The following is a 27,968-nucleotide window of genomic DNA, read 5'->3' as shown; positions in this document are numbered from 1 at the left end:
GACTTTTCCTTGGAATGGACAACCGACTTTCAGGCGTGCAAGACACACAAACACACACACACTGTTATTTTAAGAAGGAGTAAATAATGCAATACAATCATTATAAAAGGATTGGCCAATAGCAGAACTTAAAATCACACTGCAGAATCTCTGCTGGTTTTTGCTCTTCCAGCTTGGCTGTTGTCCATCGCAGAAGCAATAAACAGAGGCATCTTCAGGTTACTTCATTCTCTTTGCCACATCCAAATAAGCATATTCAATCTCCTGGTCAGCAGGGCACGTGTTTGTGAATTCATCTCTTGCATATGCATTTTTCAAGTATCTGGAAATCCCTGTCATTTCAGGTGGGAAGTGAAAATTTCGGTATTTTTTTGCAACGACCTTTCATTAAAAGAAAAAAGGATAAAGAAGAAAAACATCATTACACATGCAATCTGCAAAAACCCCAAACATCCCAAGCCTACTCTTTATGCCCATTTTTCATTTCCAGCGTGTGACTCTGGTGTTGTTGGTGACCAAGGGCAAAGAAGAGGAAAAGACATAAAAAGAAGACATGGGGTGGAGAAAGCTGCTGAACTCCCTGTAAAGGATTTGTTTTGTGCCTATATTTCTATTTCTGTCTGTATCTCACTAAAGATGTGCAAAGCCACGTGGACCAGTAGAACAAACTGGAAGAGATATAGGTTAACCCAGCAAACTTAAGCCAGAATGAACAGAATAAACCTACAGGAATAAACTTGAAAACTTTCACAGAAGCAGGAAAAATATGAATTAAAAGCCTTAATTTCAAATGATCAGGGAATACAACTCTTGGCTGAGCCCTGATCCCTGCCTGCAGGCAGTAGGGGTGATGTGGCAGTGTGACATTCCTCCTGCATCCTTCTCCAGACATCCCCCTGACCCCAGGGGATTCTCCCCCGTGCTGGCCTTGGCTGATTCCTGAGGTTTGCTGTGCCTGAGTGTGGGAAAGGGCTCATCCCTGGCTGCTGTCTGCAGTAGGATCAGCCAGGACATGGCTGGGCAAAGTTTTCTCTTTTGGAGGTGTTGGAAAACGATTGGATCCCCTCTTCCTCTGACAGAGTGGGAGTCTAACAGGAAACTTCCTGAAGTGACCTTGTTGTTTGAAACCAGTGAAATTCCAGGGTGGTCATTTCTTTTCCAGAGCCTTGCAGAGTAGAACCACAGAATCACAGAATGATTTGGGCTGGAGGGACCTTACAGCTCATCTTGTTCCACCCCTGCCATGGCAGGGACACCTCCCACTGTGCCAGGCTGCTCCAGCCCCAGTGTCCAGCCTGGCCTTGGGCACTGCCAGGGATCCAGGGGCAGCCCCAGCTGCTCTGGGCACCCTGGGCCAGGGCCTGCCCACCCTGCCAGGGAGGAATTCCTTCCCAATACCCTATTTAACCCTTCTCTCCTTCAGCTCAAGGCCATTCCCCCTTGTCCTGTCACTCCATGCCCCTCTCCAGCCTTCTGGGCTGTGGCAACGCCAGTCCCAGGTCACTGGAGATGTTCAGGTGTGTGTGGATGCTCTGCAGTCCTGCAGGAGGAGGCTGGGAGCCTTGCCTGGGAGGCACTGGGTGGAGGCCAACCTGTCAGAATTGGAAATTACACATGGGAGAGACAGAAATGGGGATGGACAATACAACATAACCTTCCTTGGCTGTGGTTGTGTGCACTTTGCATGTGAAACGCAGGTGAGAACACCTCTGCAGCCCTGCATCCAGCACTCATCTCATCCCTGTGGCTGGGAGAAGCTCAGCCACTGCAGTCACAGCACAGATATGAAACAGCTCCTGCAGACCTGCAGCCATCAAAGTGAGGAGCACCCTGGCTGTAAGGAAATGGCCTCAGTGTTCCTGGGTGTGCCCCCAGATAGAGAAAGGATCCCTCTGCCATCTAGTGCTGGAGTCCAGGGCACAGGGAATATTTCTCTGCCTGTCCTGAGAAGTTCTGACCCCCAGGAGAACTCTGCTTTTAACCTTCATCCATGGAGAAAGCTTCCAAGCCTTTGGGATGAATTGGAATCTGTGTGTGAAATAGACAGTGGCAGAGTTTATCACAGGGTGAAAAACTCAGAGTTTTGGGGTTTTAGTATGGAGGTGGGTAGGAGACAGGATGGAGGATTTGGGGCACTGTCTGATCTCCTCCTTGTTCTTCATCTGCTCCATTTCCTGCAGTGTTGGGAGCACAGAGTGATTGGTGAGAAAGAGCCACAACGCAGATGTTGCATGAACAAACAAATAATTCGTTATTGGTAGAAAGGTAGAAATAAAATATGTTCTAAAAGTTAATTGAACAAAACAGCCTTAAAAGACCTTAAAGCTGTGTGTCTTGTGACTTTTGGTGCCTTCTCTTCGTACACTAAGTCTGAGATGCAGAGGAGTACTAAACTATTGATGAGAAAAATAAACAACAACCTGAAGACCAAAAACCAAAAGTCCCGTCCATCTCTCAATCCTAGCACAAAACTTTTTCAGGATCTCCCCATCAAGGGAATTTTTTTTTTGGGGGGTGGGGGGGGTTTCCACAATCTAGAAAAGGATTCAGCTGCTGTACTTCCCTTCTCTCCAGGAGGCTAAAAAAGCAAATGATGCAAACCTTGATTATGTGGAGCTTTGGTAGGAGGTTGCAATCTGCTAAAGTGAGCTCATCTCCATCCAGGAATTTCCGGCTGGAAGCAGTGATCTCCTCCGTGCTGTAAGCATCAATTTCATCAGGCAGGGGGCTATTTAAATAGTTGTCCAGCTTCTTCAGGGCTTTAAGCAAAGATTTTTCCAAATCTGAGTTAAGACAATAAAAAGATCATTCAAGGCTGTACCAAGGTCCCCGTGACACCGAGCGACTCCTGCATCCTGTCTCCTGGCTCCAGCCCAGACATCTGGCTGTGCCAGCTCCTGCAATTCTTTGATCCTAGGCTTAAACCTTAAGGCTGGGATAAGGGCTCTAAGGAGCTAAAGGGAGTTCTGGGAAAATCCATCCTGGGGCTGAGTTACCAGGAATGGCTCCTCAAACCCCTCTGTGGGGTGGGGTTTGGCTCCGTGGCCTGGCCCTGCCTTCCCACTCACTCCTGCCCGGGCAGCCACGGGGCCAGTGCTTGCCCAGGCAGGGCAGCACAGCTGGAGTGACAACAGCAAGTCCCTGGGATGCCACTTTGGGGTGTTCACAGCCAGGCAGGGCAGCACAGCTGGAGTGACAACAGCAAGTCCCTGGGATGCCACTTTGGGGTGTTCACAGCCAGGCAGGGCAGCACAGCTGGAGTGACAACAGCAAGTCCCTGGGATGCCACTTTGGGGTGTTCACAGCCAGGCAGGGCAGCACAGCTGGAGTGACAACAGCAAGTCCCTGGGATGCCACTTTGGGGTGCTCAAAGCCAACCCAAGGATCAGGCCTGAGAGCTGAAGGACAGAGACAGAATTCTGGAATAGTTTGGTTGGGAAGGACCTCAAAGTTCATCCAGTTCCATCCCTGCCATGGCAGGGACATCTTCCACTGTCCCAGCCTGCTCCCAGCCCCATCCAGCCTGGACTTGGACACTTCCAGGGATGGGGAGACCACAACCAACCTGTGCCAGGGCCTCACCACCCTCACAGGAAAGGATTTCTCCCTAATATTTCATCTCACCTGGCCTTCCTCCAGCCTAGGGCCATTCATGGTGCTCATGAGGGTCCTGCTTTGGGGATGTGCCAAGGGGCTGGAGTCCTCATTATTCATGGAAATAGGGAATCCCTCACCTCCAGAGGGCTGGGCTTTTGGCAGAGCTGTGGGGAAGGTGCAGCCTCACAGACCCCAGAGCTGAAGGAGGGAGGAGAGGCTGGAATTGGTGCTGCCGTGGTGACAGCAGTATCTGATTTCACCAACTCTTGGAATCCTCCATTAAAGGAGGGAACAGGCACAGATTTCCAAAGCCTCCATCCTCTGCAATATCAGTTTAACCTGAGCTGGAAATGGAACATCTCCAGGAGTGTCCTACAACTGCACAGGTCTGCTTTTTCCCCTCCCAGGGCTGATGACAGGAATGCAGCACCTACTTTCATTTGCATCTTTTCTCGGGTTCTTTATAAATGCAGAGAATTTTGCAAAGACATCATTTCCTGCAGAGTTCGACTCAGGGTGCTTCGGTGCAAGTTTGGGATACCTGAGAAGTTCAGAGAAACAAAAAGAAGTGACCTAATTATCCTTTATTTTTGTCTCCACTAATTAATACACATTTATTCATAGGGTGACCACATAGAGCCACGCAGGACACAAAGGGAACCTAAACTAAATCCTAAACTAAAAATCACTTATTTTAAACCCCACCTATATAATCTTTTCCTGAGGGCAATGGGAGATGATGGTTATCGCTGCAAGCACTGCCCAAACACCCCAGGGTGCCTCCTGGGGTGAGGCTTTCTCCTCCAGAGGTGAGGCTGCCTGCTAGGTGGATCCTGCCATGAGGAGGAGTGGAGGGAAAATCCCCACTCACGGGAGCTGCTCCTGGCCCAGCCCACTCGGGCCATCAGCAAGCTGGCAGCAGCCATTCCAGGAGCTGGAGCTTCCAGGGATGGAGAAAAATGGAAAAAAGTGGAGGCAAGCAGCTGCTTCCCTGGTTTAAGTTAAGTTTGGCTGCTTGAGAAGGGAGCACTGGGAGAGGACTGATATCCCAGAGGAGAGAAGGTCTCTGGGGTAGGGGACACAATGCTGGGACAACGGAGGGACAGAGGGGTTTGGCGTGAGGTAGGAAGAGCTGCTGGGGTTGGGGTGGACAAATCCCAAACTCAGACCCTCATGTGCAGCCTGGTGGGCCCATGTAGACACTCAAAGAGCCCCAGCACTGAGGCATTCACTGCCCTCAGCTTCACAGAATCCCAGAATCACCAGGCTGGAAAACACCATCAGCACCATCCAGTTCCACCATCCCCACCCCAAACCATGTCCCCAGGGGCCACATCCAGATGACTGGAACACTTCCAGAGATGGTGATCCACCCTGGGCAACTCATTCAATACCTGACCACTCTTGAAGGGAACACATTTTCCCAATCTCCAATCTGAACCTCCCTTGGGGCCATTTCCTCTCATCCCTTCACCTGGAACTTGGCAGAAGAGCCTGACCCCACCTCACTGTAGTGTCCTTCAGGTGGTTTTAGAGAGCAGCGAGGTCACCCTGAGCTCCCAGCACCCAGGAAGCACAGTGATCTGTGGGGTGTGAAGAGGGGAGCCTCACACGAGGCCAGCTCAGAGCAGGAGCAGGTCAGGTTTCCACGGGATGGATTCCACACCCTGGGGATGCCCTGGCAGCGAGCTCGGGATGAAGGACAGCAGTGGGAGCAGCACAGCCATGACTTGGGGACAGCCTGGGGACACCCCAGGGACACCCCAGCCCCAGCTCTGTTTCAGAGTCCCCCCTGAGCTGGAGCAGCCCCTGGGGATGCCCCGTGCAGCCCTGAGGGGTCGGGAACGCGGTACCGGGGCGGCGCCAGCTTCTCCTCCAAGAACTCCTCAATCTTGTTGACATCGGTCTTCACCTCCCCATCAAAGGTCATGAACGGGGGGTTGGTGCCTGGGGCCAGGTTCTGCAGGTCTGCAGGTTTTCTGGGAAAGAAAAAGCCATAAAAAGTCCTGTCACAGACACATTTTATGAAAAATCCTTTCCTTGGGATCTTTTCTCCTGAGAAGCTGAGAGGCCTCAGAAAGGAAATGTAACCAATGATTCTCTGCTGCTGTGGGATGCACCAGGGGCATCTGTGATTGGTCTGGTGGGGTTGTTTTAATTAATGGCCAATCCCAGTCCAGCTGTCTTGAACTCTCTGGTCACTCACAGGTTTTTGTTTCCATTCCTTTCTATTCCTTGCCAGCCTTCGGATGAATCTTCTTCTATTCTTTTAGTGTAGTTTTAATATATAATTTTCTTTTAATATAATATATATCATCAAATAATAAATTGGCCTTCTGAAACATGGAGTCAGGATTCTCATCTCTTCCCTTGTCCTGGGACCCTGTGAGCACCACCACCAAGTCCCTCTCCCTCCTTTTTAGGAGGCACTGAAAGAGGCTTTAAGGTCTCAGAACTGTTTCTTCTCCAGGTTGGGCACACCCAGCTCTCCCAGCCTGGCAGACAAGAGTCACCCTTTAAAATCCCCGTTTTGGGAAAGTTGTGCTACACAGTTCAAATGTCAGAAGGAAAAGTCACAATCTCACCTTTTCAGATCCACGGTTGTGACATTAAATATGACACCTTTGAGCCACAGGATCATGAAGAGGCGCTGAGAGAACGGGCAGTTCCCAATACTTTCCCCATCGCTGCCAGCCTACAATTGGAAAAATTACAAATTATAAACACATCTGTGTATAAATCACAGCAGTCACAGCCTCCACCTCATTTGTCTATGTGGACATAAATCTGCACCAGCCACTGCAAGATTAAAATGAGTTAAATCAGTTTATGACCGCAGGAAAGGAACAGAGAAATATTTACCAGCCTAAACAGAGATATGATGTCTAAAGCACTGAAGGGAACAAGCAGAATAAATCAATTCATTTAGAATTTCAACCTGAAGGGCTCTGGGAGCCCTGGAGAAGGTGGCCACGGAAGTGTTGCTCTCAGGTAAGTTATATTGCAATTTGTTAAGAGGCTTTGTTAAAATGGGGCAAAGTCTTGCAGAGGTGCTGCTGAGTGAGACTTGGTGTAACACTGCAAGAGAGCAGGGGTCTCATTTTTAAGCCCTTCACATGATTCTCCTAAAGCACAGCTTTAAAATTGAGATTAAATCAGGGGCAGAAGTACTAGAACCCAAGTGTCTCACAGTTAATAGCTTAATTCATTAGGATTTGCAGCCCTTATGACCCAACAAGACACAGAATCAAAACAGTTCTGTTTGTCCTTTCTCCCTCGCTCAGTGCTATCAAACAAATCTCAAAAACTCCTGCACAAACAAACACTCCCTGCACAGTGCTGCTATCAAACCAATCTCAAATACAGCAAAAACTCCTGCACAAACAAACACTCCCTGCACAGTGCTGCTATCAAACCAATCTCAACTACAGCAAAAACTCCTGCACAAACAAACACTCCCTGCACAGTGCTCACCTTCACAAAGAGCTCGATGGCTGGAAAAAAGGGCCTGGCCTGGGGCAGGCAGGAGCTGGAGGGATGCATGGCAAGGGCTGGATAAATTGTCTGGTTCTCCCTGTGAACCTGAGGAACCTCCCTGGAGAAATCCCTGTGCTCTCTGCCCCACAACCACTGGGAAAACCAGGAATGCCTCCAGCACTGCCAGGGGATGAGAACTCTCAAAAATGCTAGGCCAGCTGCACTGCTGGCTTAGAAAAGCCTTGTTTCTGTCAGGAAAGCCTTGGTTTGTGGGTGGCAAAGCTGAGAGCTGCTCAAAAGCTGCCATTGTGGTTTTCCTCCCACTCAGAGCAGTGCTCTGCAGCCAGGAGACACAAAACTGCTGTGGATCTTGGAAAATTGAGCCTGAAATGCTGCCAGCAGGGCTTAGAATGGAGGATGTGCATTTAAATGTGCATTTAAATGTACAATTTAATGCACAACAGCTCCATCTGGTCTCATCCTGCCTCTGGTGCCAGGTGTTACCCACCCCGAAGGGAAAAGGAGGGGAAGAGTCTCATGGTGGCCCCTCGGTGCTGGGAGTGGCACCCACCCAGTGCCAGGCTGTGCCCAGAGCAGGAGCAGCAGCCTGGGGACACTGATGGGGACAGGCCCTGTGTGGAGGAGCAGGCAGGTGCAGCTGCAGATGAGCTGGATGCCACCAGCTCCTTCCTGTTGGAGCCCTGGATACTGGGAATTCCAGACTGTCTGTGCTGCCAGGCACTGACCCCCAGAGAACACTGCAGTGTTCTCCTGAGGGCCTGGAGAAGCTTCCAGAATGGAATGACAGAACTGGGATTGTGGGGGTGGGGTTTGGATAGAAGTGTGTGATATCCCAGGGTGGGAAACTCAGAGCTGAAGGGTTCAGAATGCAGTCAGAGATAGAAAGCAAGGTGGAGGTTTTAGGGTGGAGGTTGCTCCTTCTCCTTCACCTCCATCTCCATGGGTTTGGATGGTTTTGTGCCATTGGATGAAAAAGTCCCCATTAAGGGGCAGAAAGAACTAGTAACTGGGTTAAAAGTGAAAATAACTGAGGTGTCATTTCTTAATTGGACAGTTTGTCCTTAAAAGACTTGGGAGAGAACGATAGTGAGCCATTTTGTATCTTGTTAGTAGAACGCTGCAGAACTCACAGCTTGTAATCCAGATAAGAAATAACAAACATTTGAGTCTGAACACGAAATGCCATTGAGAGTGCTTCAGTCCTGACCCTGACAGAGGCAGAAAAGAAGCCAAGAACCAGCTCCTTCCCAGCTGCACCTCTGGAGGTGGAGGAGCTGCCACAACCCTGCTGCCCCTGCCCAGCTGTGCTGCCAGCTGTGTACCCAACACCAGCCAGACTGGGATGGGCTGGGAGGGACCTTAAAGCCTCCAGGGCCACTCCTGCCATGGCAGGGACACCTCCCACTGTGCCAGGCTGCTCCAAACTCCATCCAAACTGGCCTTGGGCACTGCCAGGGGTGGAGAATCCACAACCTCTGCAGGCACCTGTCAGACACATTTTATGAAAAATCCTTTCCTTGGGATCTTTTCTCCTGAGAAGCTGAGAGGCCTCAGAAAGGAAATGTAACCAATGATTCTCTGCTGCTGTGGGATGCACCAGGGGCATCTGTGATTGGTCTCGTGTGGTTGTTTTAATTAATGGCCAATCCCAGTCCAGCTGGCTCAGACTCTCTGGTCAGTCACAGGTTTTATTATCATTCCTTTCTGTTCCTTTCAAGCCTTCTGATGAAATCCTTTCTTCTATTCTTTTAGTGTAGTTTTAATATATCCTTTTCTTTTAATATAATATATATTATAAAATAATAAATCAGCCTTCTGAAACAGGGAATCAGGATTCTCATCTCTGCCCTCATCCTGGGACCCTGTGAGCACCAGCACACCCCCTCCATCCCTGGAGGTGTCCAAGGCCAGCTTGGAGCCCCTGGGACAGTGCAAGGTGTCCCTGCCATGCCAGGGTGGCCCTGGCTGATCCCTAATGTCCCTCCCAGCAGGAACCACTCTGTGATGCCATGAACAGAACCTCCCATCTACTCCTGGGAGGGGGACACAAAGTGGTTCTTAAACTTCTGATGGCTGTGCAGTGCTTCTGCAGATTTCTGCCTTATTAAAACACTGAACCCCCCCCCACCAAATTTACTGCTGTTTCAGCAATATTTAAAAATATAATAATCTTTTATATTATATATATAATTTATATTGTTTAATAAATATATATATAATATTAAATATATTAAAATATATAGTAGCTATATAAAAGGTTTTAAACATTGAAAATTACTTCTTGTCTGGCAACAGTACTGCTGTTAAAAGTGCCATAAAAATTAAAATGATAATTAATTTCTGTTCATTCAATGCAACTCTAATGCACTTATTAAGATTTCATGTTCCATTTGGGTCAGATCACATCCAATCCAGAGCTTTTTGTCAGGAAAGGATCACCTGGAAATTCCTCTCTTTTCATTCCATGGCCTCGGGCTGGAGAACAAACACCCAAACACTGAATTTGACAGAACCCTTTTGATGCCACCTGCTGGGCTCGAAATGTTGCACTGGAGAGGCTGAAATTGTAATTCCAGGCTGAATTTTAAGATGCAGCAGCTGCAATTAAAAATGCATTTTCAGGGAGAAGGTCCCAATTTTGCCACTTATTATTCCAATGCTTTTCAACAGCCCCAGAGCTCTGCCCCACCAGTATCCAGGACTAAAATCAGATCTGTCAGCTGCTGTTTATTTCCTCAGCCAAACAGCAGAAAAAAACCCCCAAAAATTAACTTAAAATGTGGCTAGTGATTTCTGCAGATAAATTGTATTTTTGGCACTTCCAGGGTTGATTCTTGCTGTGTGTAACATCCCCACAGGGAAGTTCAACAAGAGAAGTGTGAAAACAGCAGCTGGACACTCCTCTAGGTAAAAAAAAAGGGATTTTTCCCTTCATTTTTTTCACTTAATAAGCACTTTCCACTCTCCCAGGCTGCCCCAATTAAGTTATAATTTATAAATTATTATTATTTATAAGTTCTTATTATTTACAAGTTGTTGTTATTTATTGATGAGCTATTATTTATAAGTTATTATTCTTAATATGTTATTATTCTTTATAAGTTATTATTATTTATTTATAAGTTGTTTCCTTCCTCCTCAGGGACACAGGGAAAGAAACCTTCAGAGCTGCCTCCAGGCACCATGAACCCAGAACTGAACAAAAAATGAATGAAAATTCTGCTCCTCACTTCAAATCAAACTGAAATTCTGTTCACAGACCATGGGCAGGGCTGAGGGAAGGCCAGAGGATTTTTGGAAATGTTTTTATAAAACCCAGGGTGCATTAAAGAGTTTTGGCCAAAGCTGGGCCTAAAGGAGACACCAGGGGAAGGGGATGGAAGGAATTGAGAGCAGGGGAAGGGGATGGAAGGAATTAACTTTACACTGGAGGTGATGAAGGAAATTAACTTTACACCTGCACAGAAAGGAATTGAATTAACTTTACACCTGCACAGAGAAGAATTCACTTTCTACCTGCACAGAGAGGAATTAACTTTACACTGGAGGTGATGAAGGGAATTAACTTTACACCTGCACAGAGAAGAATTCACTTTCTACCTGCACAGAGAGGAATTCACTTTCTACCTGCACAGAAAGGAATTCACTTTACACTGAAGGTGATGAAGGGAATTAACTTTACACCTGCACAGAGAAGCATTAACTTTACACTGGAGGTGAAGAAAGGAATTAACTTTAACTTTACACCTGCACAGAGAGGAATTAACTTTACACTGGAGGTGATGGAAGGAATTAACTTTAACTTTACACCTGCACAGAAAGGAATTAACTTTACACTGAAGGTGATGAAGGGAATTAACTTTACACCTGCACAGAGAGGAATTAACTTTACACTGGAGGTGAAGAAAGGAATTAACTTTAACTTTACACCTGCACAGAAAGGAACTGAATTAACTTTCCACCTGCACAGAGAAGAATTCACTTTCTACCTGCACAGAAAGGAATTCACTTTACACTGGAGGTGATGAAGGGAATTAACTTTACACCTGCACAGAAAGGAATTAACTTTACACTGGAGGTGATGGAAGGAATTTACTTTACACTGGAGGTGATGAAGGGAATTTACTTTACACCTGCACAGAGAGGAATTCACTTTACACTGGAGGTGATGGAAGGAATTAACTTTCCACCTGCACAGAAAGGAATTGAATTCCTTTTCCACCTGCACAGAGAGGAATTAACTTTACACTGGAGGTGATGAAGGGAATTAACTTTCCACCTGCTCAGAAAGGAGTTAACTTTACACTGGAGGTGAAGAAAGGAATTAACTGTAGACCTGCACTGAAAGGAATTAACTTTACACTGGAGGTGATGGAAGGAATTAACCTTACACTGGAGGTGATGAAGGGAATTAACTTTCCACCTGCCCAGAAAGGAATTGAATTCCCTTTCCACCTGCACAGAGAGGAGCTAACTTTCCACCTGCAGAGCCTCAGTGAGCTCAGGACTCCCCTGAGCAGGCTGTGGGTGCTCAGGATCAGAACTGGCTCGGGGCTGAGCTCTCTCCAGCAGGGCATCAGCAGAGCCAGGCCAGGGCTGCTCTGACCTTCAGCCAGGCTTTGGGCTGGATCCCCCTGCAGAAAGGAGGGAACTCTTGCTCCCTCTCATTTTCCATCTCAGGCAGGTAGATCCTGCCCATGGATGCTCTCCTGACAGCCAACAATTCCATTTTTCAGTGTTCCCATTCTGTTTGGGTTCCTGGGATTTGATATTCTTGCTTTCCTGCAGCGTTGGAGTCATCCCCTGCCATTATTTTATTCATGACTTGGGTGCTCAATAAAACTCTCAGCTGGAAATTGTTCTTTGAATGCTCCTGGTCCTCAGGCCACGTCCAGGACTAAAAGGGTTGGATATGTTCAAGATTTATGGGATATTTTTAACATAGTATTTATTTATGGGATATTTTTAACATAGTATTTATGTTATGGGATATTTTTAACATGTAATTTATTTATGGGATATTATGACTAATTTATTTATGTTATGGGATTTTTATTATGTATTTATGAAATATTATTTATGTTCTGGGATATTTTTAACAATTTATATATGTTGGGATATTTTTAACATATTATTTATGTTCTGGGATGTTTTTAACAATTTATTCATGGGATATTTATGACTAAGTTAATTATGTTATGGGAGGTTTATTATTTATTTATGGGGTATTATTTATGTTGTGGGATATTTTTATCATTTATGTTGTGGGATATTTTTAACATTTATTTTGTGGGATATTTTTAACATATTTATGGGATATTTATGACTTTAAGTTTTTTATATTATGGGATATTTATTATATATTTATGGGATATTATTTATTTCGGGGATATTTTTAACATATAATTTATTTATGGGATATTTTTACCATATTATTTATTTATGTGATATTATGACTATTTATGTTATGGGATATTTATTATATAGTTATGGGATATTATTTATTTCATGGGATTTTTTTACATATAATTTATTTATGGGATATTTTTACCATATTATTTATTTATGGGATATTATGACTAATTTATTTATGTTATGGGATTTTTATTATGTATTTATGAAATATTATGTTCTGGGATATTTTTAACAATTTATATATGTTGGGATATTTTTAACATATTATTTCAGGTCTGGGATGTTTTTAACAATTTATTCATGGGATATTTATGACTAAGTTAATTATGTTATGGGAGGTTTATTATTTATTTATGGGGTATTATTTATGTTGTGGGATATTTTTATCATTTATGTTGTGGGATATTTTTAACATATTTATGGGATATTTTTGACTTTAAGTTATTTATATTATGGGATATTTATTATATATTTATGGGATATTATTTATTTCATGGGATTTTTTTTTACATATAATTTATTTATGGGATATTTTTACCATATTATTTATTTATGTGATATTATGACTAATTTATTTATGTTATGGGATATTTATTATATAGTTATGGGATATTATTTATTTCATGGGATTTTTTTTACATATAATTTATTTATGGGATATTTATGACTTTCATTTCTTTATGTTATGGGAAATTTATTATTTATTTATAATTATAATTATGGGCTATTATTTATGCTATGGTATATTTTTAACATATTATTTTTAACATATTATTAATGTTGGATTTTTATGGGATCTCTCCCTCAGCAGTGTTTTTATGTACTGAGCAGTGCTCCCTGCTCAAGGGGGTGACATCCACCTGGAAATTCTAATTCTCTAGGCCATGGAGGGCACAATGAGGCTGAAGCTGTAATTTCATGGAATTATGGAATGGTTTGGGTTGGAAAGGACCCTGAAACCCACCCAGGGCCACCCCTGCCATGGCAGGGACACCTCCCACTGTGCCAGGCTGCTCCACCTGGCCTTGGGCACTGCCAGGGATCCAGGGGCAGCCCCAGCTGCTCTGGGAATTCCATCCCATCCTATTCCATCCCATCCCATTCCATTCCATCCCATCCCATTCCATCCCATTCCATTCCATTCCATTCCATTCCATTCCATTCCATTCCATTCCATTCCATTCCATTCCATTCCATCTCATCCCATCCTATTCCATTCCATCCCATCCCATACCATTCCATCCCATCCCATTCCATTCCATCCCATTCCATTCCATCCCATCCCATTCCATTCCATCCCATTCCATTCCATCCCATCCCATTCCATTCCATTCCATTCCATTCCATTCCATTCCATTCCATTCCATTCCATTCCATTCCATCCCATCCCATCCCATCCCATTCCATTCCATTCCATTCCATCCCATCCCATTCCATTCCATTCCATTCCATTCCATTCCATTCCATCCCATCCCATCCCATCCCATTCCATTCCATTCCATTCCATTCCATTCCATTCCATTCCATTCCATTCCATTCCATTCCATCCCATCCCATTCCATCCCATCCCATTCCATTCCATTCCATTCCATTCCATTCCATTCCATTCCATTCCATTCCATCCCATCCCATCCCATCCCATCCCATTCCATTCCATTCCATTCCATTCCATTCCATTCCATTCCATTCTATTCTATCCCATCCCATCCCATCCCATCCCATACCATCCCATCCCATCCCATCCCATCCCATCCCATTCCATTCCATTCCATTCCATTCCATTCCATCCCATCCCATCCCATCCCATTCCATTCCATTCCATTCCATCCCATCCCATTCCATTCCATCTCATCCCATCCTATTCCATCCCATTCCATTCCATCCCATTCCATTCCATTCCATTCCATTCCATTCCATTCCATCCCATCCCATTCCATTCCATTCCATTCCATCCCATCCCATTCCATTCCATCTCATCCCATCCTATTCCATTCCATTCCATTCCATTCCATTCCATTCCATTCCATTCCATCCCATCCCATTCCATTCCATTCCATTCCATCCCATCCCATTCCATTCCATCTCATCCCATCCTATTCCATCCCATTCCATTCCATCCCATCCCATTCCATCCCATTCCATTCCATACCATTCCATTCCATCCCATTCCATTCCATTCCATTCCATTCCATTCCATTCCATCCCATCCCATCCCACCCCACCCCATCCCATCCCACCCCACTCCATGTTCTTTGGGAATTCTCCTCCCACCCTGCCAGGGCAGGGATTTCCCTCTGGACCCAGCTCCCTCTCTCCCCCGTGGGCCTCAGGGCTCTTTCCCTCTCTCCCTGCTTTGTTTACTGCCCAGGGCTAAATCACTCCTGCAGAAATTAACTTAACCCCTGTGTAAGTCATTGCATGTTTTGATGCAGAGGGAGAAATTCTCCTTCACTAAGAAGCAGCTCTGTGGCACTCCGTTTTTACCTGTGGCCAGTTGCTTTATAAATAACGAGAAACAAAAGGTCCAAGCTCAGTCCTGCTGCTTAGATCAAAGGCCCATTTAAATTTGATTTTGATATTGAAACCTCCCCAGTGTTTCTACACCCTTCCAGTTCTGATAAAGCTGATAAATAAATGAACTGTTACATGATAATTCTGTAAAGTGAGCAAAAACCAGGGGAGTGCAGGTAAAAATGAAAATGTGAGATGTCTTGTATTGCATTTTTAGAGGCTGTGGTTTACCAATATTCACCTTATTTACAATTAAGGAATTAAAGATTATGTGTGAAGGCACCCTTTCCAGCCATGGCTCTCTACAGGTTTGGGTTTTTCTTTTTAAATCCCTAAAATCCAATGAAATTACAAAGGCAAAATGCAAATTGCAAGTTTCTTTTCTCAGATGTGTCTCCCTACACCAGACCTGCATTAAAAGCCACTGCAGCAGCTGCAGGATTTAGCAGAGCATAGGAAAATTAAATAGCAAAATAAATGGGAAATTAAAAGGTGCACTGAAAGACTGAAAAGCTTGAGCTGCACTTCAGCAGAGTTTGAATTAACCTTGCCCAGTGTGGCAGCATCTTTCTCCTCCAGGAGCAATTGCCATTTTGCAATTTGAGTGTCCTTGGTTTGTGTCTCACCCAGCCCAGCAGTGCTGCAGTCCCCACCTTTTGTTTCCTTTCTCAGCAGATGATGATGATGAATTCTTGCCTTCTGTTAGGAGGGAATTCCTCCCTGTGAGGGTGGGAGGCTGCCCCATCCCTGGGAGTGCCCACAGCCCGCTCTGATCTCTCCCTTGAATCCTTCCCCAGGATTCAAGATTATTTCAATTTCAATTTTCAAGATTATTTCAATTTTCAAGATTATTTCAATTTTCAAGATTATTTCCAAGCCTGTGCAGGAGTGGAAGAAACCCTGAGCCCTCTGAGCAGGGCAGGTGCAGTCAGTTCCAGGTCAGTGCTTTGGATCTGCCAGCAGCCATTCCCACCCTCCCTGGGCTGGGAATTCTGTGTCCAGCTGTTGGTTCTCCAGCCCAAGGCCACGGAATAAAGCAGAGAAAGTTCCAGGCGATCCCTTCCTGACAGGAATGTTCTGGGAGCACTCCCAGGTCACAAGCACAGCCCAAAGGCTCTTACCCCTTATCCCGGGCAGGAATGTGGGCTCTGCCCCCTGCTGCTCCTAATCCCAGCTCAGCCTGGGGACAAATCCACCCACATCCCCTGGGAATCCTGGCAGGGAATTACTGCAACAAAAAGGGCTTTGTGCTCCCGAAGGAGCGGTGCAGGGCTGGGGAAAGGGATCCGAGGGGATTTCCTGCTGTGTGCTGCATTTCCACTGAGCCTGCCGCACCTGGGCTGCTCCGAGCTAAACACAAAAACGGCACCAAAACCGGCATAAAAACTACCTAACCCATGCTGAAGTCATGAAAACTATACATTACATTTCTAATTTTAGATGTGTATAAATTCTATGTAAGAAATGATACGTAATAAATTCAGTAAAAACTGAAATTATAAACTTCATGTAATATAACAATACATATAAATAGTATGTATGTAAACTGTCAATTATATATAATTATATATTATATATATATAATTATATAAACTATAAATTCTATTTGTAAATTGATATGCATATCCATTGTATATGTGTATAAATTCTACGTAAGAGATGATATGTAAAAAATTCAGTAAAAACTGAAATGATAAACTCTATGTAATATAACACATATAAATAGTATGTATATAAACAGTAAATTATATATAATTATATATTGTATATATGTATATATAAACTATACATTATATTTCTAAATTGATATGCATATCAATTTTATATGTGTATAAATTCTATGTGAGAAATTATATGTAATAAATTCAGTAAAAACTGAAATTATAAACTCTATGCAATATAATAATACATAAAAATAGTATGTATATAAACTGTCAATTATGTATAATTATATATTATATATATGTATATATAAGCTATAAATTATATTTCTAAATTGATATGCATATCAATTTTATGTGTATAAATTCTATGTAAGAGATTATATGTAATAAATTCTGTAAAAACTGAAATTATAAACTCTATGCAATATAATAATACATAAAAATAGTATGTATATAAACTGTCAATTATATATAATTATATATTGTATATATGTATATATAAACTATAAATTATATTTCTAAATTGATATGCATATCAATTTTATATGTGTATAAATTCTTTGTAAGAAATTATATGTAATAAATTCTGTAAAAACTGAAATGATAAATGTGACGTAATATATTTAATACTTATAAATAGTATATGTGTTCTAACAAATTATAAAATAAATTAATAAACTAAATGATAATATATTACATCATTATTAATAAATTATAGTTAAATTAATAAATTATATGTAGTATAAATTAATACATATAAATGGTGTACAATGCATACAAAACAATATATATAAATGAGATGTAAAAAATACCTGTGATTTGTGCTGGAAACCAGTAAGTGAATAAAGAAGAAATACTAAAGAATAGTAAGAATACTTAAAGAACTCCAAGAAATGCTGAAGATAAAGAAGCTCTTCGTGCAACTTTGGGTAGGAAATACTTTGCCAATGATATTCCTAATTTAAATCAAGAGGTAAAAGTGAAATATTGAAAGAGTGGGGGAGTGCTTGTTCACCTCAGATAATTTGTGATGTTTTGGTCCACAAAGAAAGAAGAAAGAATAAAATAGAAAGAATAGAACTGGAATAAAATGTGATGGTTTGGTCCACATGGAAAGAATAAAATAGAATAGAAATAGAATAAAATGTGATGGTTTGGTCCCCGTGGAAGGAATGAACAAACCCTGTCAGCTGCAGTGGGAAGGTGCCCTCCAAGAACATGGAACAATGGAATAAAGTTGAATTTCCATTCCCAGTGCCAGTTCCAATTCCTGTTCTCCATCCTGCCCTTCCCAGCCCCTCCCTTCTGTGGGAAACGAGGAGAACCAGCTTTGTTAATTAAACCAGAGGTTTGGATGAGAACTGCAGGAGTGAAATGTAAACCCCACTGGGCCTAAGGCTGATCTCCCTGGAGCCCAGGAGTGTCCCTGTGATCCCAGATCCTGGGGAACCCCTGGAGCTCCTGCCAGAGGGAGCTGAGCTTCTGCTGAGGGCTTGGTGGGGTTGTTTTTACCCCAGGTTTGAAAATGTTGAAGTCTTGTGGGTCTATTTGGAGCCTGTTTTGAGTTTCATCTGCCCCACGATGAAAAAACTGATTTTTCTGTATTTACAAAATGCAGAAAATTTAAAGAATCGTTTCCACAGCAGCCACCAGGGAAATGTCAATGATTCACCAAGACCCAAATGGGAATTTTTCTGAACTCGGAGTCAATGTTTAACTCCTTGGTAACTGCCCCATTTGAATAACTCAGGGAAGGCTTTGCTTTCACTGCTCCCATCCTGCTTTTGGCTTTGGTCTCTGACAGCTTCTGAATATTGCCAATATTCTCACACGTGCTCAAATGGGGAGAGAAACGAAGCAAAAATGGAAATTCCACCTTTGTCCTCGTGCCTGCCCCAGCAGTGCCAGGCAGTGGAAGCTGTTTTCTTGGAGAAACTCAGTATTTTCAGGAAGGAATTAAAACTGTCAGTGCTGAGACAGTGCTGTCACCCAGAGCAACAGGAACAGAGTCACCTGAGCTGAGTTTTTATCAGGAAATAATCAGATTGCAAATGGAAATGCACACAGGGCCTTAGCACAGGGGGACATCTTATCATCTCAGCAAGGAGATTTTGGGTCACCTTCCCAGGACGTTCACTTGGGCAGACTCAGGGGGACAAGCAATTAATTTCTAAATAATCAGGGAATGTCCTGAGCTGAAGGGACCCCAGGGATCCCCCAGTGCCAGCCCTGCCCTGCCCAGACCCCACCAAGCCCAGCCTGGGCATCCCTGGCAGCCCCTTCCATAAACTCTGATTTTTCCTTCCTCTGCCTGATTCCCTTTCCCAGCTCTGAAGAGGAGGGGTCATTTGTTGGATTATATTTTTTTTCTGACCCAGAGATGGGGTCAGAAAAACTTTTAAAAATTAAAAATTGAATAGAAATCTATTTCCCACAGTCTCTCCCTGGTTAAAAACTGCAATTCCAGGTGGCATCACCAGGAATAAGCATCCTGAAACATCCTGGGCTTACTGAGAACTTCCATTATCACTTCTGCTTGACAGAATTTAAACCAAGAAAGAGTCATAAAGATGGATTTGCATGGTCCACACAACGCTGGAGGAGAGGCCTCACACTGGTATTTCCATAAAAATGGCACTGAGGGAATCAGAGAGTGCTTTGGGTTGGAAGGACCTTAAAGATCACCTCATGCCACCCCCGTGCCACGGGCAGGGACACCACCTAGTGCACATTTTTATTTAAAGAATGCCCTTTCCAAAGCTCCCCCTGATGTTTTTAATAATTTGATTTTAGTCCAGATGTATTTTGCAGGTAATTGGTCAAATCCCTTTCCAGAACACCCCTCTCCACACTCTGATGTTTTATATTTGTGAATGCCAGGAGTTCTCTAGACTGGATTGTCATTCCTCTACAGAAAACATCAATCAAGCCTCAAAAAAATGGAATGTTTTTGGCAGAGTGAGAACTGCCTGGCAGAGCTGCAGGGTGATGCCCTGATCCCAAAATGATGATATTTGGACAAACCCTTCCAGCTCACCCAGTGCCCCCGTGGCCCCCCCTGGGCCGTGTCCCACGGGCAGAGGGACACTGCAGGGAGGCTCCTGAGCAAGGCTGAGGCTCTCCCACGGGATTTGGGGCTGAAGGGGAATCTCAGAGCAGCAGGGGCTGAGGGCAGAGGGCACCAAGCACAGCTGGCACCCTCAGCCTGCTGCTGACATACAGGGCAGCTGTGCAAAGGCAAACTCAGGAGCAGAGCCCCTGCCAGGGTGGAATTTGGCAGCTGGCTGATCTGTCAGGAGACTCTGCTGGTTCCAGGCAGCTCCAAATCCAGGCTGAGTCCTGGGCCTGGATCAGGAGAGGGCTCCCTGCTTAGTGAGGGGCTTACCCAGCACGTGAGTTTAAGCTTGTGCTTAAAGCAGGACACATGGTGTGGGGCTTTAGGGCAGCAGTCAGCTGGGAGGAAGTAAAAATAGGAATAGGGCCAGGAAGCTTTCAAGACCTTGACTTTCTTTTTCTTTTTTTTTTTTTTCTTTTTTTTTTTTTTTTCTTAAAACCAACCTTCAAACCACAGAGATGGGCCCTGGGGATGAGCAGGGGCCTGAGGCCTGAGCAGCCCTGGGGGCACACAGAGATGATTGAACACTTCCAAAGCACAGGCAGAGGAGGATTCCAAATTTACCCAAAGGGGTTGGGGCTCCCTCATCCCTGGAAGTGTCCAGGGCCAGGCTGGACAGGGCTTGGAACAATCTGGAATAGTGGGAGGCGTCCCTGCCATGGCAGGGAGGCACTGGGTGGGATTTGAGGCCCTTTCCAACCCAAACCAATCCGTGGTTCTGACTAAATCACACAGAAATAACTTAGATGCAACTTCCTATTTCTGCTCACTGATTTCTGTCTGTTGGTTTATGTCCATCTGGAAAAGGATGTTGGTCTGTCAGTTGTCTAAATCCCAGAATTACCAAGTGGGAAGAGCCCCCCAGGATCACCCAGGGCCACCCCAGCCCCACCAGCAGCACCCCAAACCCTGTCCCTGTCCCCAAGGTCACATCCAGACTGCTCTGGGACAATCCCAGGGACCCCAAACCTCCCTGGGCAGCTCAGCCCAAGGCCTGGCCATTTCCAGAGGGAAAGATTCTGTTCCAGTCTCCACTGAGAGCCTCCCCTGGTGCCACTCAGGGCCATTTCCTCCTGGGACACAGCAGCAGGGCCCGACCCCACCTCACTGCCCCTCCTGCCAGGGAATTGTAGGAGGCTCCCCCTGAGCCTCCTTTGCTCCAGGCTGAGCCCCTTCCCAGCTCCCTCAGCCATTCCTGGAATCACAGGACCACAGAAAGGTTTGGGCTGGGAGGGACCTTGCAGCCCATCTCACCCCCAGCCCAGAGAAGCTGCTGCTGGTGGAGCCCCCAGCACCAACCCAGAGAGTCAGGAACGGAATTTGCAACGCCAGCTCCTCTAAGCTGCTTTAGGGAACCTGGAATTGCCACGTTCCAGCTGGAAAAAACATCCAAAGGAGCTGTGAGAGGGCAAATACCCACGGGAAGGGAGCCAACTTCCTGCTCTGCCTTGGGAGAAAGGCTGCTTTGGAGCTTTTTGTGCAGCCCCAGAGCCCAAATCAGCGCAGCCAGGCCTGGAGCAGCAGCTCCGGGGCTCTGCTGCTCCTGCTGGGCAGCCCCACAGGGCTCAGGGCAGAGCAGCCGTGGCTGGAGCCTGCTCTGGGCACCTCCAGCCTCGGGGCTGCTCCTGGGCTGCTCCAGGGCAGGGCCTTTCTCTGGCATTAGTTTTTCTTTCTTCTGGGGTAACTCTCACAGAATGCCCAAATCCCTGGGGCTGGCAAATGTGGAATTTAGTTTTCTGGAAAAATCCCTATGCCCAGGATTTTTCTCCTGGGAAGCTGAGAGGCCTCAGAGAAAAGTAAAACAATAATTATCTCATTTGCTTCTCCTGTGCTGTGCCCATGTGGAATGTGTTTGGAGATTGTTCACCCACAGGTGATTGTTCCATTGCATTCTGCTGGGAGTTGTTTTCACTCTTTGGTCAATCAGGGCCAGGCTGTGTCAGGGCTCTGGAGAGAGTCACCAGTTTCCATTATTATCTTTTTAGCCTTCTGTAAGTGTCCTTTCTGTATTCTTTAGTATAGTTTAGTACAATATTCTTTAATATAATACAGTATCATAAAATAATAAATTAGCCTGCTGAGAGCATGGAGTCAGATTCATCCTTCCTTCCTTCATCTGGGGGGAACCCAAGTCCAATAGGAGTAGGAAATACACCAGGAAACTCAAACCCAAATACAAGAGGAAAAGCCCTCCCAGCCCAGGGAGTCCCAGCTGTGCCCCATGCCCACCTTGTCCCCAGCCCAGAGCTTTCATAACTCCTCAATTAAAAAAGCAAAATCTCACTTACAGTGCAAATGAAAATATCCAAAGGAATGGTGGAGGAAAGCAACTCACAAAAAAACAGGACAGGATTTTTAAAGTTAAATCTTTCTTTTTTTCAAGTGGCACCTGAGACAAGGTCTGAGGAGTGGAGCTCAGGAAGGAGAAAAAGAGGGAGTGAGGAGAAGGGAGCAGAAGGCAGTGTGTGGAGCTGGTGGAACACTTGGGAACAGAGCCCCCACTGCCATTCCAGCTGGGGACAGGCCCTGGGGCAGGGGTGAAGCTGTTCCCATTCCTGTACTCCCAGCACAGCTTTTCCTTTCCCATTTTTCAGCCCTTTCTGTAACTCTGCACAAGTCACAGGAAGTGTGAAATCCCTCAAGGGTATCTCAGGAGCAGTGCAGGGAAATTCTGCTGCAGAGAAGGTTTCTGCACACAGAGATCTTTCATTTCCCTTATTGAGATCACTGAAATACTGAGCTCCTGTGGTGGGTCTGCACCAAGAAAGGCCCACAGGGAGCTAGCTGCCCACCTGACTTTGGGCACAGCACAGCACTTACTGGCTGTGTGCCACACTCACCCCACAGCTACACCCTGAGGGAGGAGGAAAAAATCAAGATTTTCAGCACCAGCACCTCCTCAGTGGTGACAATTCCAATGTTTACAGCAAGCACCAGGTGCAGCCCAGACTCCACTGGAAGGACACCCAGGTGTCCAGGGAGCTGAGCTCCTGCTGCCCACGGATTTCTTACCTACAGCTCTCAAAATTCAGTTCCTACTTCATCATCTAATCTCTCTTTAAGTCCCAGATTCATCACATCAGAGAAAAGATGATTTTTATATTTTTTTTAAGGAAAACCCCACTGCCACTCCAGCTGGGGACAGGCCCTGGGGGCAGGGGTGCAGCTGTTCCCATTCCTGTACTCCCAGCACAGCTTTTCCTTTCCCATTTTTCAGCCCTTTCTGTAACTCTGCTCTGCTCTGTGTGAAGTCTCTCAAGGGTCTCTCAGGGAAATTCTGCTGCAGCCAGGTCACCTCTGTCTCTGATGGGAATGAAATCATCCTCTGAATGGAGAGAAATGAGATAAATCCCCCTGCTTTTCCTTGGATAAATCTGTTACCTTGTGCTCATGGCCAGCTTTGACTAAAATCCATTTAACCCTGAAACAGAGGGAGATGAGCAAGGCCTTGTGCTCCAGCTGGGTTGTTTGGCCAAGTGTTTGTGGTACAGAGAAATCCCTGGGAATCTTTGGAATTCTGGAATCTGCAGCTGTGATTCTGTTGAGTTTTCCATCCATAAGTAATTAGATAGCAATTTCAATTTAGAAATAAGCTCTTAAGTCTTAAATAAATGTTCTATTGCTTAAAAATTAATGGAGTGAATTTGAGTGAGAGTTTAAGTATATTTAGATGGTAAAAAAAAAAAAAATTCTGACATTTACAGAAGTTTTCTGATCAATAAAGAGCTTTTGCTGCAGAAGGAAAAAAGCCCTTGAAGAGCAGAGAGCACAAGGTACCAGGGGCACTGAATTCCCAAGGAGAGGATATCTGGGTGACCTTTGGAACACCTGGGATAATGGGAATCGTTATCTCAAGGAAATAAATGATATTGTTCCATGGGCTAATGGAAATCAGGGAGCACCCAGGGACTTCTGGTGCTCTGTTCTTCCAGGGCTCTCTTCCTGAGGCTGAAGCTTCCCAGAACATTCTCACTGCCAGAGCATTTCATCGTGGGCCTGGCCTGGGGTCCCCCCCTAGCAGGGGAACTGCCAGGATTATTCCACCTCTGATCCTGGGTTGTTTTCTTCTGCATTTTCTCCCATTTGGGGATTTATTTTTTCATTGCTCTGTATTTCTATTGTGCTGCCAAACCATGGCATGGCCATTTTGGTGCCTGGGGAGACACTGGGCTCTCCAGCTGGATTTTTTTTTTCCCCTTTTCCTGGAGAAACTCCTGCCAGCCTCTGACTGAAAATTAATCCAAGCCCAAGTACAAAAATCCAGCTCCAGGTGAGGTAAAATACTCAAGCTTTGTAATTATTTTGTACAGAAATAATTAGAAAAGCAGCTGGATTGTTTTTTAGGCATTCTTAAATTACCAGTATTAAGCCCATCACAAAAATGTTCCTCCCCTCTCCTTCTGCCTTATGAATTCACAAAGATTTTCAAAGCTCATGTTTAATCCTAATATTTGGGGACCACAGAGTCACAACAAATGCTCTTGTTCTCTAGGCTGCTCTCTCATTTTGGCCATGTTTTCCTCCCATAAAGTGGAAGGCATCGAATTTTAATTTTAATTTTAATTTTAATTTTAATTTTAATTTAATTTAAATTTTAATTTAACTGTGAATTCTGGCTGGCAGAAGCAGCCTCAGCCAGCTCGTGAGGTACAGGATGGGATGGTTTGTGGAGGAGAAGGTCCCAAATGCCTTCTGCTTCCCCAGGTTTATTTCCTTAGCTTCATGTTTATCCCACCCTGCTCCACATTTTAGTCCAGAGGGGTCAGAGAAGAGAGAAGAAATCACCTCCAGATGCTTCCTACACACCAAAATCCCCATCTCTAAAGGCTCTGTGGATGGCTGCTGTTCCCATGTCAAATCCCAGGATTTTGATGGGATTCCAGGCACAGGGTAGAAAAATCTAAAGCTCTACTCAATAAAATATCAGAAATTAGTTTTAGCTTTCCCTTCCTTTTTTGTTTTTTTCCCTTTTTCCTGTAACCCAAACCTTCCCTTCAAACAAACACTAACTGGATGATTGCAAGGGATGCTCTTTACTGACTGTGAATTCAGCCTTGCCAAAATTTGGGACCATTCTCTAAACGTCACTGGTAATTCGTGTTAGAAAACAGAAAATCCCAGCACTGCCTTGAAATGACATTTCCCAGGTTCTTCCCTCCCAGCCCCTGGGATGAGAGCCCCTCTCCCTGCATTTTGGAGATCTGAAAACCCATGGAGAACTCCTCATGCCAGCGATTCCTGAAGGAATGGGGAGTCAGAGGCAAGTTAATATTGGGTGTTAATAACCAAATCACCTCAGCCAGGCTGGCCCTGCACCTGCCCCATTCAAATTCCTCCCCACAGGATCCTTTGGAAGGCCTGGGATAATGGGAATTGGTACCTAAAGGAAATAAATGATATTGTTCCATGGGCAAATGGAAATCAGGGAGCACCCAGTGAAAGCCTCCAGGGAATTCTGGTGTTCTGTTCTTCCAGAGGTTTCTTCCTGAGGCTGATGCTTCTCAGAACGTTATCAGGAAGGGGAGATTCCCTACGGAGATTCCCCCGCAACCCTTACCTTGACGAAGAGGGAGATGTCGTGGTCCTGCTTCTCCTCCTCCTCCTCCTCCTCCGGGGCGCCCGGCGAGCCCGTCCCGTCCTCCCGGAGCTGCTCCCGCTCCCGCTCCCCGTTCAGGCTCCGATCCCAGCCGCTCTCGGGCCCCGGGGCTCCGGTCCCCGCCGGGGCTGGCGGTCCCCGCTCCGCCTCCGCCTCGCCACCGGGCCCGCCCGGGGACCGGGGACCGCGGGCCGGGGGCCCTTGGGCGGGCGAGGCCACCTGCGCTGGCCCGCGGCTCTCGGGAGGCTCCGCGCTGCCCTCCGCAGGGACCGCGCCCTGGGGGACTGTCACATCATCCGGGGCTGGCTCCTGCTCTGCATCCTCGGGGACTGTCACATCACCCGGGGCTGGCTCCTGCTCTGCATCCTTGGGGACTGTCACATCATCCGGGGCTGGCTCCTGCACTGCATCTTTGGGGACTGTCACATCATCCGGGGCTGGCTCCTGCACTGCATCCTTGGGGACTGTCACATCAGCCGGGGCTGGCTCCTGCACTGCATCTTTGGGGACTGTCACATCATCCGGGGCTGGCTCCTGCACTGCATCCTCGGGGACTGTCACATCATCCGGGGCTGGCTCCTGCACTGCATCTTTGGGGACTGTCACATCATCCGGGGCTGGCTCCTGCACTGCATCCTTGGGGACTGTCACATCACCCGGGGCTGGCTCCTGCACCGCATCTTTGGGGACTGTCACATCAGCCGGGGCTGGCTCCTGCACTGCATCCTTGGGGACTGTCACATCACCCGGGGCTGGCTCCTGCACTGCATCCTCGGGGACTGTCACATCATCCGGGGCTGGCTCCTGCACTGCATCTTTGGGGACTGTCACATCACCCGGGGCTGGCTCCTGCACTGCATCCTTGGGGACTGTCACATCATCCGGGGCTGGCTCCTGCACTGCATCCTCGGGGACTGTCACATCAGCCGGGGCTGGCTCCTGCACTGCATCCTCGAGGACTGTCACATCACCCGGGGCTTCCTCCTGCACCGCATCCCTAGGGACTGTTCCTGCTGGAGCTCTGTCCTGCACCGCATCGTCGGGGACTGTCCCCAGCACCTCCTCAGAGATTGTCCCTGCCTGAGCTGCCTCCTGCACCTCACCCTTAGGGACTGTCCCCAGCAGGGCCGCCCCCTCCTCGGGAACTGTCCCAGCTTCCTGCAGCTCATCCTTAGGGACTGTCCCCAACGCCTCTTCGGGGACTGTCACAGCAGCCGGGGCTGCCTCCTGCACCTCATCCTCGGCGACTGTCCCCAGCGCCTCCTCGGTGACTGTCCCCGACGGGGCTGACTCCTGCACAGCATCCTCGGGGTCTGTCCCCACCGGGGCCGCCCCCTCCTCGGTGACTGTCCCAGTCGGGGCTGCCTCCTGCACCTCATCCTCGGAGACTGTCCCCTCTGGGGTTTCCCCCTGCACCGCATCCTCGGTGACTGTCCCCGCTGGAGCTGTCACTGCGGCCTCCTCGGGCTCTGTCCCTGTCGGGGCTGCCTCTTGCACCGCATCTTCAGGGACTGTCCCCGACGGGGCTTCCTCCCTCGGAGCTTCCTCGGGATCTGTCCCGGACGGGGCTGTCGCGACAGCCTCCTCGGGCTCTGTTGCCTCTGGGCCCGCCTGTCCTTGCGCGTCTCCGGGCTCTGTCCCCGCCGGGGTTGTCGCCTGTGCTTCCCCGGGCTCTGTCCCCGCCGGGGTTGTCGCCTGTGCTTCCCCGGGCTCTGTCCCCGCCGGGGCTGTCGCCTGTGCTTCCCCGGGCTCTGTCCCCGCCGGGGCTGTCGCCTGTGCTTCCCCGGGCTCTGTCCCCGCCGGGGCTGTCGCCTGTGCTTCCCCGGGCTCTGTCCCCGCCGGGGCTGTCGCCGCAGCCTCCTCAGGCTCTGGTTCTGCCGGGACAGTCGTGGCCGCCTCCCGGGGCTCTCTCTCCGCCGGGCCTTGCTCCCTCACCGCCTCTCTCTCCTGGGGCTCCGTCCCCGCCGGTGCCACCGCCATTCCCTCAGGCTCCGTCCCCGCCGGTGCTGCTTTCTCGGGCTCCGTCCCCGTCGGAGCAACCCGTGCCCCCTCGGGCTCCGTCCCTGCCGGGGCTGCCTCTTCCTGCGCCGTCCCCGCCGGGCTCACAACCGCGTCCTCGGGCTCCATCCCCCCCGGGGCTGCCCCTTCAGGCTCCGTCCCCGCCGCTGCCACCGCCTCTCCCTCGGGCTCTGCCCGGACCGCCGCGGAGCCCTCGGGCCCGTGCGCCACTCCCGGCTCCCCGCCCGGCTGCCCCTCGTGCCCCGGGCTGTCCCCGCTCGGTGTCCCCGGGCTCTCGGGGGAGCCGCTGTCCCCGCTCGATGTCCCCGGGCTCTCGGGGGAGCCGCTGTCCCCTCGCGGCTCCGGCGCCGCCTCCGCGCTCAGCGGCGGCCGCTCCGCGGGTCCGTCCGGGGGCTCGGCCGCCCCCTCGGGGCACAGCCCGGGCCGAGCCCCCGCCGCCGCCTCGTCCTCACCTCCCTCCCGCGGGACATCGCTGCTCTCCGGGGCCCGCCCCGGGCTCTCCGCCATGCCGGGAGCGCCGCGACGCGCGGGACGAGCCGGAGCAGCGGAGCGG

At 47.5% G+C, this 27,968-nt stretch overlaps 1 protein-coding gene across 1 annotated transcript; it reads right to left on the bottom strand.

Annotated features, from left to right (window-relative positions):
- Nucleotides 1–64: 64 nt before the first annotated feature.
- LOC132324143 (chloride intracellular channel protein 6-like) lies at nucleotides 65–27,968 on the bottom strand. The gene is made up of 6 exons (XM_059840172.1): nucleotides 25,358–27,968; nucleotides 6,183–6,292; nucleotides 5,451–5,576; nucleotides 4,032–4,138; nucleotides 2,602–2,783; nucleotides 65–381 (listed from the first exon to the last, which is right to left on the bottom strand). The coding sequence occupies exons 1-6, from the start codon at nucleotides 27,920–27,922 to the stop codon at nucleotides 220–222; spliced, it is 3,252 nt and encodes a 1,083-aa protein (XP_059696155.1). The 5' UTR covers nucleotides 27,923–27,968; the 3' UTR covers nucleotides 65–219.

This window comes from Haemorhous mexicanus, chromosome 2 (genome assembly GCF_027477595.1).
Source record: "Haemorhous mexicanus isolate bHaeMex1 chromosome 2, bHaeMex1.pri, whole genome shotgun sequence".
Lineage (NCBI taxonomy): Eukaryota > Metazoa > Chordata > Aves > Passeriformes > Fringillidae > Haemorhous > Haemorhous mexicanus.
This window is presented reverse-complemented; position numbering and strand designations above follow the sequence as displayed.